General features: G+C 41.2%; 1 protein-coding gene across 1 annotated transcript; it reads right to left on the reverse strand.

Annotated features, from left to right (window-relative positions):
• Positions 1 to 262: 262 nt before the first annotated feature.
• ART4 (ADP-ribosyltransferase 4 (inactive) (Dombrock blood group)) lies at positions 263 to 15,022 on the reverse strand. Its single transcript, XM_026502363.4, has 3 exons — positions 14,167 to 15,022; positions 11,526 to 12,234; positions 263 to 3,689 (listed from the first exon to the last, which is right to left on the reverse strand). Exons 1-3 carry the CDS (start codon positions 14,347 to 14,349, stop codon positions 3,598 to 3,600), a joined length of 984 nt encoding a protein of 327 aa, XP_026358148.1. The 5' UTR covers positions 14,350 to 15,022; the 3' UTR covers positions 263 to 3,597.
• Between the last annotated feature and the right edge of the window lie 495 nt (positions 15,023 to 15,517).

Genomic DNA, 15,517 nt, shown 5'->3' on the forward strand with positions numbered 1-15,517 from the left:
AAGGAAGGGAGGGAGGGAGGAAGGAAGGGAGGAAGGGAGGGAGTCCTGTAATACTTGTAATACCTTTTTTTCCCCCCACATTTCATCACTTGCCAATGTTTGGTCCGTGTTGGTGTCTCTGAAAACATCTAGTTCAATAAATGTTTGTTGAATTTTACCAAATCAAGATCTGGGTTCATAAAGTAGCAGTCAGTTTGATTCAATCATTAGACAGCTCAGGCCAAGAATCACGGCTCTCCAAGTAAATCAAGCTCTACAGAAATTTTCTTCCACTGGATTTATTATGTTTTAAAGTCAGAGCAAATGGGGAGCTTCAGGACAATCAGATAGGCATATTAGAACACTGAATCGTAAAGACACAAATAAAACAATAAATGAAGCCAGAGTATTTTCTGTGTACACAAAAAGAAGAGAGGCATTGGTTAAAATCACTAGAGCGGATACTCTGCCACCTCCTAGAAGCCAGCTCTTTCAACGCGCCATGTGAATGTATTCATTTCATCTTTGAAGATAGCCCAGAACGAAAAAGCAGAAATTACAGGGAAATTTTCGAAACCGGTCTAAAGTTTCATGAACTTTGAATTGATTTAAACCAATGGTCCACTTCACAGGCTGCTTGCACAAAAACTTAGGACGCTAGGGAGAGATGGAATGAGTGCAAAGTCTGCACGTCCATCCCTAACCCATAAATGTGCACAGTTGGAGAGAATAACTTCTATCTCTGGAGATTGGTTCTATAAAGCGGCAGCCGGAGGAAGAGTTAAGTTATCTTTTCAAAAACCTGGTTATTCCTTTATGGATAATCCTGTAAGTCATAAGCCTGGAGGGCTTTTTTTTTTTTTTTTTTTTTTAAGATTTTATTTATTTGAGAGCACAAGAGGGGGGAGGGTCAGAGGGAGAAGAAGGGAGCCCGATATGGGACTTGATCCTGGGACTCCAGGATCATGACCTGAGCCACCCAGGGGCCCCTGGAGGGCTTCTTAAACACAGGTTCTGGGTTTCTGATTGTTCGGATTTGGGATCAGGCCCTAGAGTTCACGTTTCTACAAGTGCTTAAGGGACACTGGTGCTGCAGGTGCTGGGAGCATGTGTTAAGATCACCGATCTAGGGGCGCCTGGGTGGCACAGCAGTTAAGCATCTCCTTCGGCTCAGGGCGTGATCCCGGCGTTATGGGATCGAGCCCCACATCAGGCTCCTCTGCTAGGAGCCTGCTTCTTCCTCTCCCACTCCCCCTGCTTGTGTTCCCTCTCTCGCTGGCTGTCTCTATCTCTCTTGAATAAATAAATAAAATCTTAAAAAAAAAAAAAAAAGATCACCGATCTAGCATGTCTCACTCAGAAGACTGATTTCTCATGGAGATCCAATGTGTTAGGCTGACCTTTCAGCTTGATCGGGCGGCTCTTTCCTCTCCAGTCCACATTACAGCTTTCCTCTGCCAGACCTAGTTCCTGACCCTTGCGTACACTGATCATTCCTATATCCCCTGTCTCTCTTCTACTCAGCTCTCCTTTTTCCATCTGAAGCCCTTCCTGGAACTTCATTTCCAATAAAAAGCAGTATCCAACCATAGGACAGAGGGATCTCACTTTTCTCTAAACTCGAAGCACTTATTATTTGCATGTGTTTTAGCACTAAGTGCTTGACACAGACCTACGTTGACTTCTTCCGCTCACCCCTTGCTCCCACCCAGTGTCCCAAGGCCTCGCTCAAATGCTGCCTCCTCCCTGAAGCCTTCCTGGCTTCTTCTCTTGCCTCAGTTCTTTTGCACTCTTGTGAACAGAAGACTTGATATTCTGCTTTCTTTTGGTATTTCCTCTGTGACTTGTTCGTGTTTTTTTCTTCATTTCTCCCAAGAGAGTGCAAACTCATGGAAGATCTAGCTTAAACTATTCCACTTTTAATCCCCAAAGTGTTCTGCACATAGTTGGTTCAATAAGTGCATTAAGAGAAAAAAAATACTTGTAAGATGTTGGGAGGCTTTTCTACTGTCTCACGAAGGCTCACAGCAAAGCTTGTCCCCAGAGCCAGGCCCATGGGACTCTCTAGTCAGTAGCTGCTCACCAGCCAAGGTCCCTGGACAATAAATCACGAAAATTGTGTCTAGGGAAATTGCCTTATTAGGTATAGAGGCCAGTGGAAGCTGGGTGACAGAGGTGTGCTTGGCCCTGTTCTCAAAATTCTGTGTGAAGAATGATAGCATTAGATGCCTGAATTCTCAGTCAGGTGATTTTATGCAGCTAATTCCCCACCGAGTCTCTTCTCTCATGGTACCATCCCTTTAGAAAGTCCTTCTAGGGTCAAATGAGCAGATTGCACTTTCCTTGTTTCTTATCCAAATCTCAGAAAGGCTAAGGAGCATGGACTTCCATGATTTAAAGGGATAGAGCTGGTCCTCCCCTTCACTCTGTGTAGACCAATACCAGGGTCTTTGGAAATCAGGTAAAACAACCCCCATTGCCCCACTTATCTTATATACAACTGAGGAGAGCTGGAGAACATTCCCAGCTGTGAAGTTTGGTGATTTAGACTTCCTTGTATTTAATTACTGTCACATAGTGGGGACTTGATATATCTTTGATATTTGCTTGGTTATCAGATTTTTTCCCTCTCATATCTTCTCCTTTACATCCACACACATCCGCATGCTTTCCTAATAAATGTACCTAAATTTTTGATGATGATTTAAAATCCAATTTGCCATAAAGTCCCTCTGTAAATTAACTTATGAATTTAAATTCTAACTTTTGTATTATTTTAGAAACGTGTGGTACCCCATTACTGCCAGTGAATGAGATTTCATTAACATCTTTTATTAACTTTCCCTTTTATATCTCAGGTTTTCATATTTCCTCCTAAGCCTGCACTGGTTTGGTCTTGAATGCTGATAAAAATCTCTGAAGAAAATTTTACACCCGAATTATTTCTCTGGGGTTCAAAGCTTTTCCATTTGATGAAGAATTTGTTCTGTGCTTTCAAACTCAAGCTTTTCGATTTGCTCCTATTTAGGATTGCTAAATAAAAAAGAAGGAGTATTCATAACTCCTTTGATTGCTTGAGATAGGACATTTAATTCAATTATTTATGCAAATATATAATGTATTGATTTACGTAATTAAAAAAAAAAAGCCCAGGCTTCCAGTTTCAGGCATAGTTGGGTCTAGGGGCTCATATTCTCTCATCAGAACTGTTTCTTTCCATTTTTCAGTTCTTCCTTCATTGCGTTCGCTCTGTTCTCAAGGAGATAAAGTCTTCCCCACTGGGGGCGAGAGAGCTGCTAGCAGCTGTCGGCTCATACTCGTTCGGCTGTCATCAATCTCCACTCAATAAAAAGGCCCCCATCCCACTCCCAGTCCCAATTCCAAAAAATTACCATGACTGTATCTCACCAGCTCTGACTGGGTCCTTTTCTAGTCCACGATGAATGTCTGTGTTCTTGGAGAAGCAATATGCTGAGTTCCAGGTCTGCTCACAGGCAGTGGGCTGAGCCAGCCCTGCATCAGTGGATAACTGGGCAGAGTGGTTCCCCGAGGGTACGCAGGGTGCCCTGACTGGCGTCAAGCAAAAGGGCACAGAGAAAGCAAAACCACAAGGTTCTTTTATACTCCACTTTTGGAAGAGATGACGACACTGGTCCAAAAGGAGAAAGAAGCAATAACCACAGGAGCAGGGCTGTACTTTTTGCTGGAACCTGTCAAAACGAACACAAAGAGAACTTTTAAGTAGCAGAGTTAATTAAAAAAAAAAAAGACCTCATTTCTCCTTTGATTCACTTTTTTTTTTAACTTAGAAAATTCCTAATAAAAGTATTTGAGGTGAGCTACTTTTAAAAAAGTATCGTCTTAGAATTTTTCCTAACTGATAGAACTCCATTTGTTTATTTTGCAGATGAAACAGCACCAAGAAGTTCAGAGATTTACTCCAGGTTACCCAGCTAGTCGGTGTGTGAGATCTCCTGATTTTCCATCTTTATTGTCATCAGCGGCACCGTCACCATCACCATCACCAGTATCCTCATTTTTTTTTTATTTAAAGATTTTACTTATTTATGTGACAGAGAGACAGCCAGCGAGAGAGGGAACACAAGCAGGGGGAGTGGGAGAGGAGGAAGCAGGCTCCCCGCAGAGGAGCCCCATGTGGGGCTCGATCCCGGAACGCTGGGATCACGCCCTGAGCCGAAGGCAGATGCATAACGAGTGCACTACCCAGGTGCCCCACCAGTATCCCCATTTTAATTACCATCACCTTCATCACCATTATGAAAGCTAACATTGATTAGCAACTTACTCTGTGCTGTGGTCTGTTTTAGGCACTTGCTATCAGTTGGCTCATTTAAACCTCACGGGAAATCTACGAGGTATTTATTCTCATTATCCTCATTCTTCTGTTGATCAGACGGTGACACAGACGTGGAGAAACTTACCAAACATCGCACATCTAGTATGAGGTGAAGGCAGCATTCCCACTCAGGCAGTCAGGCTCAACTCTTTTTAGCCACAGTATTTTTCTCCGTACATTGCAAAATGCTCTAAAGAGTAGGCTCTCCTTTTCTACCAGCCTTCGCTGACTATTTAAGGTAGGAAAGATGTTTGGGGGTCGGAAGACATTCAACTCTGTGATTGCCTCAGTATTTGAACATATTGCTTGATAGGATGACCAGATGATGGAGAAATATTTTCCCATTACTTTCACGTAATAATGCATAAAATCCTTTGAGTTTCCTGGAATTTCCTGGAATTCTCTATATACAAACAATATTTAAAATCCATTTTTACCAATAAGAGTAGACAAGGAAAATTAATGGTGCATACATATTTCTAAGCTTTTGTCAAAGTTCCTATTAAAATTATATTATCTGAATTCTCACAGGGACATCGAGACCATAAAGACCACTTGAGCAGCTCATTCATTAGAATAACTCTCAAATATTTTTTTTTTGTTTTCTCTTCATTGAGGCTGAGATCATAAGGACCTCTGACTCTGTCCTTTCTCACTTTTTAATGGGATACAATTCTACTGAAGAGGTATCAGAGAATATTGATTGACAGTGAAATAATATAGTGGGTAGAAATTATGGTTATTGGAAGTGATTAGCTTGGGTGTTGAAGCTTTGCCCCTAGCTGACCTTTATGTTAGTTACTCTCATTGGACCCGAGCTTTCTCATCTGTAAAATGAGAGCATCTCATCTCAAGACTGTTGGAAATACTAGGATCACTACCATTCCCCTTTGCTTTGCTTTATGGCTACTATAATGATTAATGCTCAAATAAGGACAAACATACGGACATTACTATTTTGTAATTATACTCATCCTTCAAAACCACCTTTTCAGCCCCCTTCATAATAACTAGGATATTTAAAAAGCTTACTTTAATTTTATTTTCTCAGGTTAAAGTAACTTTTCTTTCCTCTCTCGTTACTTTTTCTCTTTCTTACAGTCATTAACATTTCTACCTCATGCTTTATTATTATCATTATTTTTACATAGACAATAGATTTAAGCGAATAAATGAAAAACATCTCTGAATTAAATGCAATCTACAAAATCTTTCATTTAAGGATAACTCACATTAAATTTACTTTTGTATTTGTTTTTGCTTTTCTTTAAACTATCTATTCAATGTCTTTTATTCCCTCTGTATCCCAGCTGAGTATTTTTCAGATTGGAGATTGTGATGCTTTAATGCTTTATCATGACCATCGCTGTAATAATGTGATAAAATGCGTTAGAATAAAAAACACTAGAATTAAACGGCATGTGAACTGTGAATGATTGTCTTGTTATACACGCGAGTATAACACACATGCATGTGTGTATATTTGTATATTTACGTGTATGCAAAGTGAGTTGTAATGTAGTCACAGTCACAGAGGATTGAGCCTAATATTAAGTTCTTAGTAATATTTTTGAACAGACAAATCTCCTGAAAGCAGTCTATAGAGAACATTGTCCTGGGCTTTTTGTCATAAAATATGGGAAAGGGTCTTACTTTTGTCCTTTATAAACTGAATAATCTCACACAAACTCTCTCAGCCTCAGTATTCACATCAGTATAGTGGGGTCAGTAACCAATGGACAGCGTGGTTGTAAGAATTAAACAGATAATGTGTGTGAAAACCTTCTGTGAATGTAATTTGCTACGTAAGTATCATTTTTTTGGTGGATTATCACCTAAATTTGGTCATCTCTGCCTTAGGGTATACAGTTCGGGGAGAAATACATAATTATTATACATTGTATTTCATGAACTCTGAATCTGTGAATTATATCAGATTGTTCAGAAAGAAACACTAGATCCCTTGAAAAAAGCAGAAGTTAAAACTGACAAGCAGTATATCTAGTTAATCTGATGTTTGGAGGCAAATGCTATCTATAGCCTCTTTCTGTCAAAATGTTACCTTTAGAGAGTTATCTAGGAAACAGTTCACACTCAAACAATGGTAAGCATTGTTTCTTCTGTCTCTTCCTTTGTGTTTTTCTTCACTGTCAATATCACTGAAGCTCACAGTTGTGCCATTAAACTATTAGCCCACTTCCATGTGCAAAGTACTTTCCCAGAGTTTCTCAATTGTGATTGAGAGGTTGGATGCCAAGTACTGCCACAACATTCCCCTTTGCCCCCGTTTTATACATGAAGAAACAGGCTTATAGGTTGTCATTTACACAAGACCACAGAGCTACTAACATATATGCCCAGCCCTTCCTGTCTCCAAAGTGTGGTCTCTTTCCACCATGCCCTGTGGTCTCCTAGATTCATTCAACTACTCTTTCTTTCTCTCTTTCCTTCCTTCCTCCCTTACTTCCTTTCTTTCGTTTAAAGGTTTTATTTAATTATTTGAGAGAGAGATAGCAACAGAGATAGCGAGAGAGCAGGACCGGGGGAAAAGAGGAAGAAGCAGGCGTCCCGCTGAGCAGGGAGCCTGATGCAGGACTCCATCCCAGGATATGGGGATCATGACCTGAGCGGAAGGCAGATGCTTAACTGACTGAGCCACCCAGGCGCCCCTCAATTGCTCATTCTTTCATCCATTCGCCTGAGACAGATACTCTACTTCAAGGTTAATGATGCCATAAATAGGGAAAACTAGTTTGAGATAAAGCCCAGAGTAAAAGAAAACAAGGAACAGGAAGTTACTAAAATAAATAATATATAACAGTAATAGTAGCTGCAAGTTTTGAGTACTTACAAGTGTCAGAATCTGTTGTAGGAGCTTTTACATGCGTAAGTCATTTTATCCTCACCAGAATCCTATAAGGGAGGTTTCCTTACATTCCCCCCCCCCCCGTATTACATACAAAGAAATGGAGGCACACAGGGACTAAGCCATTTGCCCGTGTTCTCACTGCTAGTAACTGGCAAAGTTAACATGTAAAACCAGGCTAACTACAAAAGGTGACTGTATTTTCTCTAGAAATAAGCGTAAGAATTTTGATTATGCAAAACATTTTAACAAATAAATCCTTCTTTGTGAATCCAGTGATACAGAACAGAGTACGTATTTGTGTGTTTACAGATTTTTGGCACGGATTATTTTCCTGAACAAAGCAACATTTAAGGACAAATAACTAACATAACATATTTTGAGTCTTTCAATGGGCATGAAAACATCTGTTTCTATGGTAACCAGTATAGGTCACTAGAGGGGTGACAGAAGGATTAGAAGGGAGAGCTGTTAGTGAATGTTTTAAACAATTTTTCTTTTGCAAATGCCCTTGCTTAAATATATTATGCTACCAATTTAACCTTTTGACTCTGAAGGCGACAGATTCCTGGGTACTCTTTGAATTTGAGAACTGTAGTTACAAGTTAACAGAACCAATTTTGAAATAAATCAAAGGACTGGGGAAGCTACACTCTCTAATCTGTTGTCTTTTCGTTGGGAGGATTACAGTGTCGTGGCTGACCAATTTTAAAGGTCTTTGTGTTGTCTTTTTTTTTTTTAAATTTTTAATTATGTTCAGTTAGCCAACCTATTTGTGTTGTCTTTCAAATATGATGTCTGTCAGATTAAGAGGGAACAGGAGAGGAAACAAGTCATCGGCTCAGAGGAACTTTTTGAAACTTGTGGTTTCTGCTTGGGGAAAAAAATGAAGGGATAAGAAACAGTCTCCTGAGAGGATTCCAGTTTCGTGAGGAATTAGATATCAGTCCTCCAGAATACCATCTGGGAATCCCTAGACTAAGGTTGATGGCAGACAAGAGCAGTCAGCTAGAAAATCAGGTCTGGGGACAGTCCACTGATCTTACTCCCTCCCAATGAAGGACTCCCAGAAAAGAAAAACACACCACCTCCCTCCTCCTATCGTTCATGTATGGCTCAATCCAATACTGCTCCAGGATGTTGGGATAAGTAGAGTGTTACTGGTCAGTTAACAGAAGTGACTTAAGGAAAGTTTCAGAAATAGCTTACTCATTGAGAAAATAGATACCACTGCAGTGAATAGCTGAAAGCATCATGAAATTAATCACACTTTTTTTTTTTTTTGTAATCAGTAGCAACAGGGGGATATTGGTTGTGTTTATGTCAAGATTATATAGTCTTTTGTCCTCAACTAAAGTGTCTGTGCGGACACCAGCCAATGGCAGCCTTGAGGCTTCCCTCAGTTGGCTTCTATATGAGGTTTAGGGAAAGCAGAACTGGAGGCTGGAGCAGCCTTCTCTACAGCTCTCAGCCAGAGCCAGTGGAGTCCAAGGAAGTCTAGCATCCCTGCAGCTTGAGCTGATTCTTCTTCCTCTTTCAATCTCTTAAATAGTTCTGTAGTTGTGCTGGCTGGGAAGACACTCCCGTGCCAGCTCTTGGCCCACCACACAATGTCTCTGACCAAAACATCGATGACCAGGGGTCATTTTATTCTGCCATTTACAATCTCTTCCCAAGACTGCACAGTGGTGAATTTCTAGGAAAAATTAAGATGTAGTAACTCGCATTGCAAATGACCACATTCCAATCAGTTATATCGTGGCTATAGCACCTTATTTTTGACTAGGGGTTGAATTTTCTAGAATATTTACTCTTTCTAGTAAATATTGAAACTGTTTTTAGTCAGTTGAGTTATCTGGTCATCTGACCCAAAGACCAGATCACTTGGAAGCATTGAAAGAGAATGCTTCATTTATTCACTCATTCAACAAATATGGACTTTTTTTTTTTCAACAAATGTAGATTGAACGCCTCCGTGTGCCAGGACACTAAAGTTAATATTGGTTGACACTTATTTACCATTTATTACATGCTAGGTCAGGTAGAAATACTTTAGCATTTTATATTTTATTTTATTTTATTTTATTTTATTTTATTTTATTTTATTTCCACAAGAACCCTGTGGGTCTCTATTATGATGCTCTTTACATAGTTGAAGAAACATAGGGAGTTTAAGCAACTGGACTGAGAACACAGCTAAAGAATGGTACAAGTTGGATAGGAATCCAGAGAGTGGATTTGGGGTCAAACTGCCTGGATTCCCTGCCCAACACTGAAATACTAGGTAGTCACATGTCTGCCCACAAAGTGTTTATAGAGCAAAACAAGATTACTGATTCCCTTAAGTATGATTTGTGATCTCAAATATCTGCTCAAGACCAGCCAGGCTTCCAGAGTCTAGCGATGTGCATGGCTACTCCAGCTAAGCCTTAACTCCAAGTTGAGTAGCTTCCTGAGAGGAAAGCAAAGATCATTAGATTAGTGGGGAGGGTCTCAAAATAGTTTCCTTCGAGACTTACGGAGTAGAGAATATGGGTAATAGTTTCTATTACACACTCCTTTTTTCTCCATCTCCTACAGTTTGAGGTAAATGTTCTACAACTTTTTACTTAATATATTTTCCTGTGCTCATCAAGCCAGTAGAAAATTTTTTGTCTCAACTTCATCAGGATGAGGATGAAGCAACAGTGTAGTTCCGAAGAACCGTGGAAAGTGGCTATGAATGTTCTTGTTTATTATCAAAATCTCACTGTTTGCTTCACACTCTAGTTTTCCATTCTCCTCTGCAAACACCAATCTCTTGGTTCTGTGAACAGATACTCATTTCACTCGTATTGCTGCCTGCCACCCTTCTGAGCACAGGCAGGAAGAGATAAAAGTATCGATAGGTCCCCTCTCCCCTGGTCTGTGTTTGCAGATAGGCCAGAGTGAGCAGGTCCAAGACCTCAGCGTGGGTGCCAATTTCAGGATCATGGTAACACTGCAGCCCCAAAACGCTGAGAAATGCTGATGGCCTGAATTACTGACAGTAGCGATAATGATGGAGTAGAGAAAGAGTCAGGGATATTTCCAAGGTAGACACGGCAGTTAAGTATTGAGTGTGAACACATGTGGATAAGGACGATCTCCTTTCTAAATCAAACAGGGCACAGCACTTGCCACAGAACTACCGTTTTGTGCAGGGACTGTGACTGGCAACAGACAGGGACGGAATGGGGTGGCCACATATTTTTCTAAAAAGGATCTTAACAATATTTTTTTGTTCTGTGATGTCTCCAATTTCTCCTGCTGCAGTTCATTTTTCACAATATCGTCAGAGCTCTTGCTAAAATACTGATCTAATTGAAGCTCTACTCCTTAAAAACTTCTAATGACATCTCATTACCTTTAGCATGAAGTTTGAAAGTCCTTAGCAGAATACAAGAGTTTGAACCATCTGGCCCGTCAGAAATCTCCCCACCTCAAGCAATCCCCTATTCCTTTTCTACTCCTAGCCTCTTCCTGCATCCTCTACCTCCTAAATTCCAGCCATCCAGAATTGTAGAGATTCCCTAGACACTGGCTGTTTGAAACCTCTGTGATTCAGCATATGCCTTTTTCTGCTTTCCATGGCTTTCCCCCTCATCTTTCACTGAAAACCCCCATTCCTGCTTCAAGTCCCACGGGGTCCTCTATCAAGAAGACTTTCTCACTTTCTCCAGAGAGAATGAGTAGCTTCCTGCACCGAGAAGCCACAACCCTTGCTTAAACATCTGGTGTATTGCTTAGTGCTTTTGAGTGTGGACATTTGCACATATTTCTATTTTTCATTAAACTAAAACTCCTCCTGGGACAGTGATTTTGCTTTGTTCATTTCATATCACCTGGCGCCTCCCATCCCAGTTCCTGAAACATAGAAGATGCGTAATAGATAAGAGTGAATGAATAAATCATGCCTCCGGCTTTACTTACAGCGCTCCTTACTCCTGTAATGACCATGACAAAAAAAAAAAAAAAAGTTTGAAGGCAAAGGTAAAAATGCTCTATTTTAGGTGCTTTTTCAGTAGAGGTTTACTCCCTGTGTCTAGAATGCCCCACATATTAGTGCCACTGAAGAAACACATTTTTTTTCCCCTAGAGGTAGCTGGGGAGAGAGAAGGAGAGGGAAAACCAAGAAATGAGGCAGGTCTTCTCTAATTTGTCAGTTCCACCATTCCTGAAGGCCAATTTCCATGTTTTTGGCCTTTCCCCCAATAAGCCCACTCAGAAAAAGAACTTTTTAAAAAGAATAGTGGCCTGTGATCCTGATAAGAGTAGATTCCATTTAGATCGATAATCTAATACCTTTCAGCAGCTGACAGTTATATGCGCTCACGTTCCCAGCCGATTGCAGCTGCAACCAATTTCCTCTCGGGTGGGAGCTCATGTTTACAACTTTGAACACCTCATAGGGAGGGACCAGGACCTCCTCCTTGAGCGAGACTTCTTGTACAGGTGCACCCAGGCAGGTAAATATGGTAAATAGAGTTTGGTTCCCAAACTTCTGTGCTGCTTCTTTCAAGCGGGAGGTGGAGAGAAATTGGCCAAATCGGATGATGGCACCTCTGTAGGCTTCCAAGTAGATACCCTTCATCTCATGATGCACCTCAAAACACAGAGAGTCATTCTTCATGACCATTTCTTCCCGTAGCAGCTGGATTGCTGAGGTCAGGTAGTAGTGTAGGTATTTGAAATGGAATGAATGTTTATACTGCTGTGGAGACCTCCCAGCACTGGCCATGGCTCTAGTGAAGTCCGTGCGGACACTGTTGTTTGATGTATAAACCAAGATGGCCACGGCGTGTGTAACAGTCATGTTCTTGGGGAGATCTTTTGCTTGGTTCAGCCAGGTGAAGTGGGCATTTGCCCAGACCCTGTGGTAATTTCTATATACTTTTAGTTCTTTTGCAAAATAATCCCCTTGACTTAGCTTCTCCATGACCTGTGGGCTGCAGCCTTGGTACTGATCATCAAAGGAATCTGGTGCCAAGTCAAAGTCAATGTTAACTGCAACCTATAGGAAAACAAAAATCTTGACTTTAACTTTTCCAATCACATGGTGGATGTGGTGGCTGACTTGCTATTCTCCATAAAGCCAAGTCTTCTCAAAACGTATTTGCTGAGATAAGTTTCACCCATAATCAATACCCCGCCCTAGTACTTCCTGCATCAGTGACCTGTGCCAGAGATGGAATTTGGTTTGATAAATATTACTGAAAGCTCAAAACAACTCACCTCCTCAGGGAGGAAGTGATCCTTCTGGCATAACCAAAACCAGTATTTTTGCATAGTGCTTTGAAGAAAAACAATTATGATATTAAATTTATGTATACTTTCTGTCTCCCTTCACATTCTGTCATGGATGTTCAGGACTATCTCTTTTATGAATACCTAAGACTTGCATTAAGTCTTTGAACTTTATTTAAGAAAAAACTTCAGTGATGAGTAAAGTTGGGTTCTCCCAAGGGGTCCCCAGTAAATAACAGCCCTCTCTTCTGATCAGGATCTGATTTAAAAATTGAGGAAAAAAGAGCATGTATGAAATTTAAAAGATCATCTTTACTACTGAATTGTGGGGGCACACATCTTTAGGTCTGATGGCAAGTAGATTTGTTAAGAGTAAACCCCAGAACAAGGCAGACTTGCCGACTGAGCTGTAGACAGTGTTGGATTGTGGCCTGCCCAAAGATAAGATTCTCGTCACAGAGGAACACAGAGCTCATGCCCTTTTCTGTCAGACTAACTCCCAGAAGGAAGAAGAGCAGAGTCAAACTCAGAATGCCCAGTTATTATTACTGATGTTACCAATCAACCACATTTGCCCACCCCGAGGGGAGTGGTACAGTGCTCAGGAGTGTGCCTAAGACAGTCCCTTCTCCTAGAAACCAGGAGTGTGAAAAAGAATTTCCCATGGGTAGTCAATTGAATGTCAGTTATTAATATTTAGTCCATATTAAACTGAAGTTAGAGATTTGAATACAAGTTCATTAAGTATCATCAGTCTATTTTTTAGAGCCATAATTTCAACTATCTAAATTCCAAGATGTTTTCTTCTTGGCAAAGAAACAATGCTTTTCTAATAAACAGCATTCCTTATACTAGGAGATAAGATTCCATCTGGTCAATGTCAAAGATAGTACAGCTAAACTCAAAAACATACCATTTGGTGTTTTACTGTTATTTATGATGAGAAGACATCTAGGTGTGTGTAAAATGGAGCAGATTTTTTAAGACTGCTTAAATGATTTTTACCAATAACTCTTTTTTTAGAAGGTTTCCAAATAGGCCTACAGAATCTATTTAAGCCAAAACAAAACAAAATCAATCGTATCATGTTCTGTAACATCTTGTGAGCTCTGAACACTTTAATATATCACTAGATCTCAAATATGTACTCTGTTATCTCTTAACATTAGGTTATTTTTCATTATATTGAACTTTAAATTATAATACTTCTTTTGAGTTGATCCCTATGAAACAGTCGAAAGCCAAATAGGCTTTATTTTGCATCATTTGTCCTACAGAAGCAATGTTTTCCTTAAATTTTATGGAGAATCAAGAAAATAACATTATGCCTCTAGCTTCCATTAATGCCAAATTTATAAACTCTAAAGAATTCCACAATTTTTAAGAATAGTTTTCAACACCCTTCACTAGCATTATTGGTTAAAACATCTGAATGAGGGGTACCTGGGTGGCTCAGTCTACGTGTCTGCTTTTGGCTCAGGTCATGATCCCAGCGTCCTGGAATCGAGTCCCGCATCCGGCCCCTGCTCAGCAGAGAGCCTGCTTCTCCCTCTCCCGCTCCCCCTGCTTGTGCTCTCTCTCTCTCTCTGTTACGTAAATAAAATTAAAAAAAATTTTAAAAACAATGTCTGAATGAAATCAGATCCCAAGTGACTAAAGGTCATTTAAAGGTTGTCACCAGGAAAGGATCGCGCCCTACCTCCGAACTCCAGGTGGGTGTCTGCAGCGCAGAGAACAGCATCAGGAGAGGAAGTGGCCCCGACTGGAGCCAGATTCTCATCCCGGGGGCTGCAGTAGTCGTTGGGAGAATCCTCTTGCCTCTGGTGGTCAATGGACGGTATTCGTTGGTGTTACAAACCCTTCTCTGCTCTTGCAGCTTCATCGTGAAATGAGGGCTCCGCGTTCTCCTCCGGGATTTTCTTTGGGTGAGTCTTAGCAAGAACTTTCCTTGTTCATGTCTGATTGAGATTTCTGTCGACCACCTCCCACCAGCCGTTTCTCCCAGGGAAGCTATGGGCTCCAGCTTATTTGCAGAGCTGAAATCTCTGCGAAAATAGGCAGATCTGTGCACCAAATAAGGGATTGTGAAGTGAACTCGTTAGTTTCCAATTGAAAAAAAAATCCCTTATCTAGTCTGTGTAGGGGGAATTCCAGAGGCCTGTTAAGGGTCAGGCGCAGCGGCTCAACCTTAACTTCTCAGGAAGACAGGAAAGGCACGCGCTGCACAGTGTTGGGGGCCAAGTGCCATTATCTGGAGCTGCAGGTTTCCATTGCGAGGGATGATTGGCTCACGCGGGCTGCTGGGGAGATGCCACCTCAAGGTGGGGCTGTGTCCCGCGCATCTGGTGCTGCTGATAGGCCCTGCCCGGAAGGGGCTGATAGGAAGCAGCTCACCTTTTAGGATTACTGTCAGAAGGAAGGCTCTTGTTGCTGCTTTTCCGCGGTAACTTTGAAAGTCTCCAATCTAGAAATGACACCTGTTGGGGTCACAGCTCTTCCCCGCTTTCTCTTCTGAAGGCATCAGAACTAGTTCATACTGGTTCATACTAGTTCAGTCTATAGTGAGTCCTAATGACTACTGTCTGAACAGCTGACCTCAATCCAAAGGAGGGTCCAGTGTGCCGAGTTAATGCTGCACACGCGCTCTTTGAACACCCTTTCTCAGGGGCTCCTGGGTGGCTCAGTCATTAAGCGTCTGCCTTCGAAGCTTGGGGCGTGATCCCAGGGTCCTGGGATGGAGCCCCACATCCGACTTCTCCTCTAGGAGCCTGCTTCTTCCTCTCCCACTCCCCCTGCTTGTGTTCCCACTCTCGCTGGCTGTCTCTCTGTCAAATAAATAAATAAAATCTTTAAACATCCTTTCGCAGGCCCTTCCCTTTCTAGGTTGAACATCTTGCCTCTATTCCCAGTCGTTGGGGTAATTGTTCTTGCAACTCTTTCCCATCTGCACTTCCCAGTTCGTTATTTAACTGTTAAGAGAAACTAAAGCCCATTCTTAAAAATTCTGTTATTTTTTAGCACTCTAAAAATAGTTTTTCATCTAAATTTTC

The sequence above is a fragment of the Ursus arctos genome, unplaced genomic scaffold (assembly GCF_023065955.2).
Source record: "Ursus arctos isolate Adak ecotype North America unplaced genomic scaffold, UrsArc2.0 scaffold_26, whole genome shotgun sequence".
Classification (NCBI taxonomy): domain Eukaryota; kingdom Metazoa; phylum Chordata; class Mammalia; order Carnivora; family Ursidae; genus Ursus; species Ursus arctos.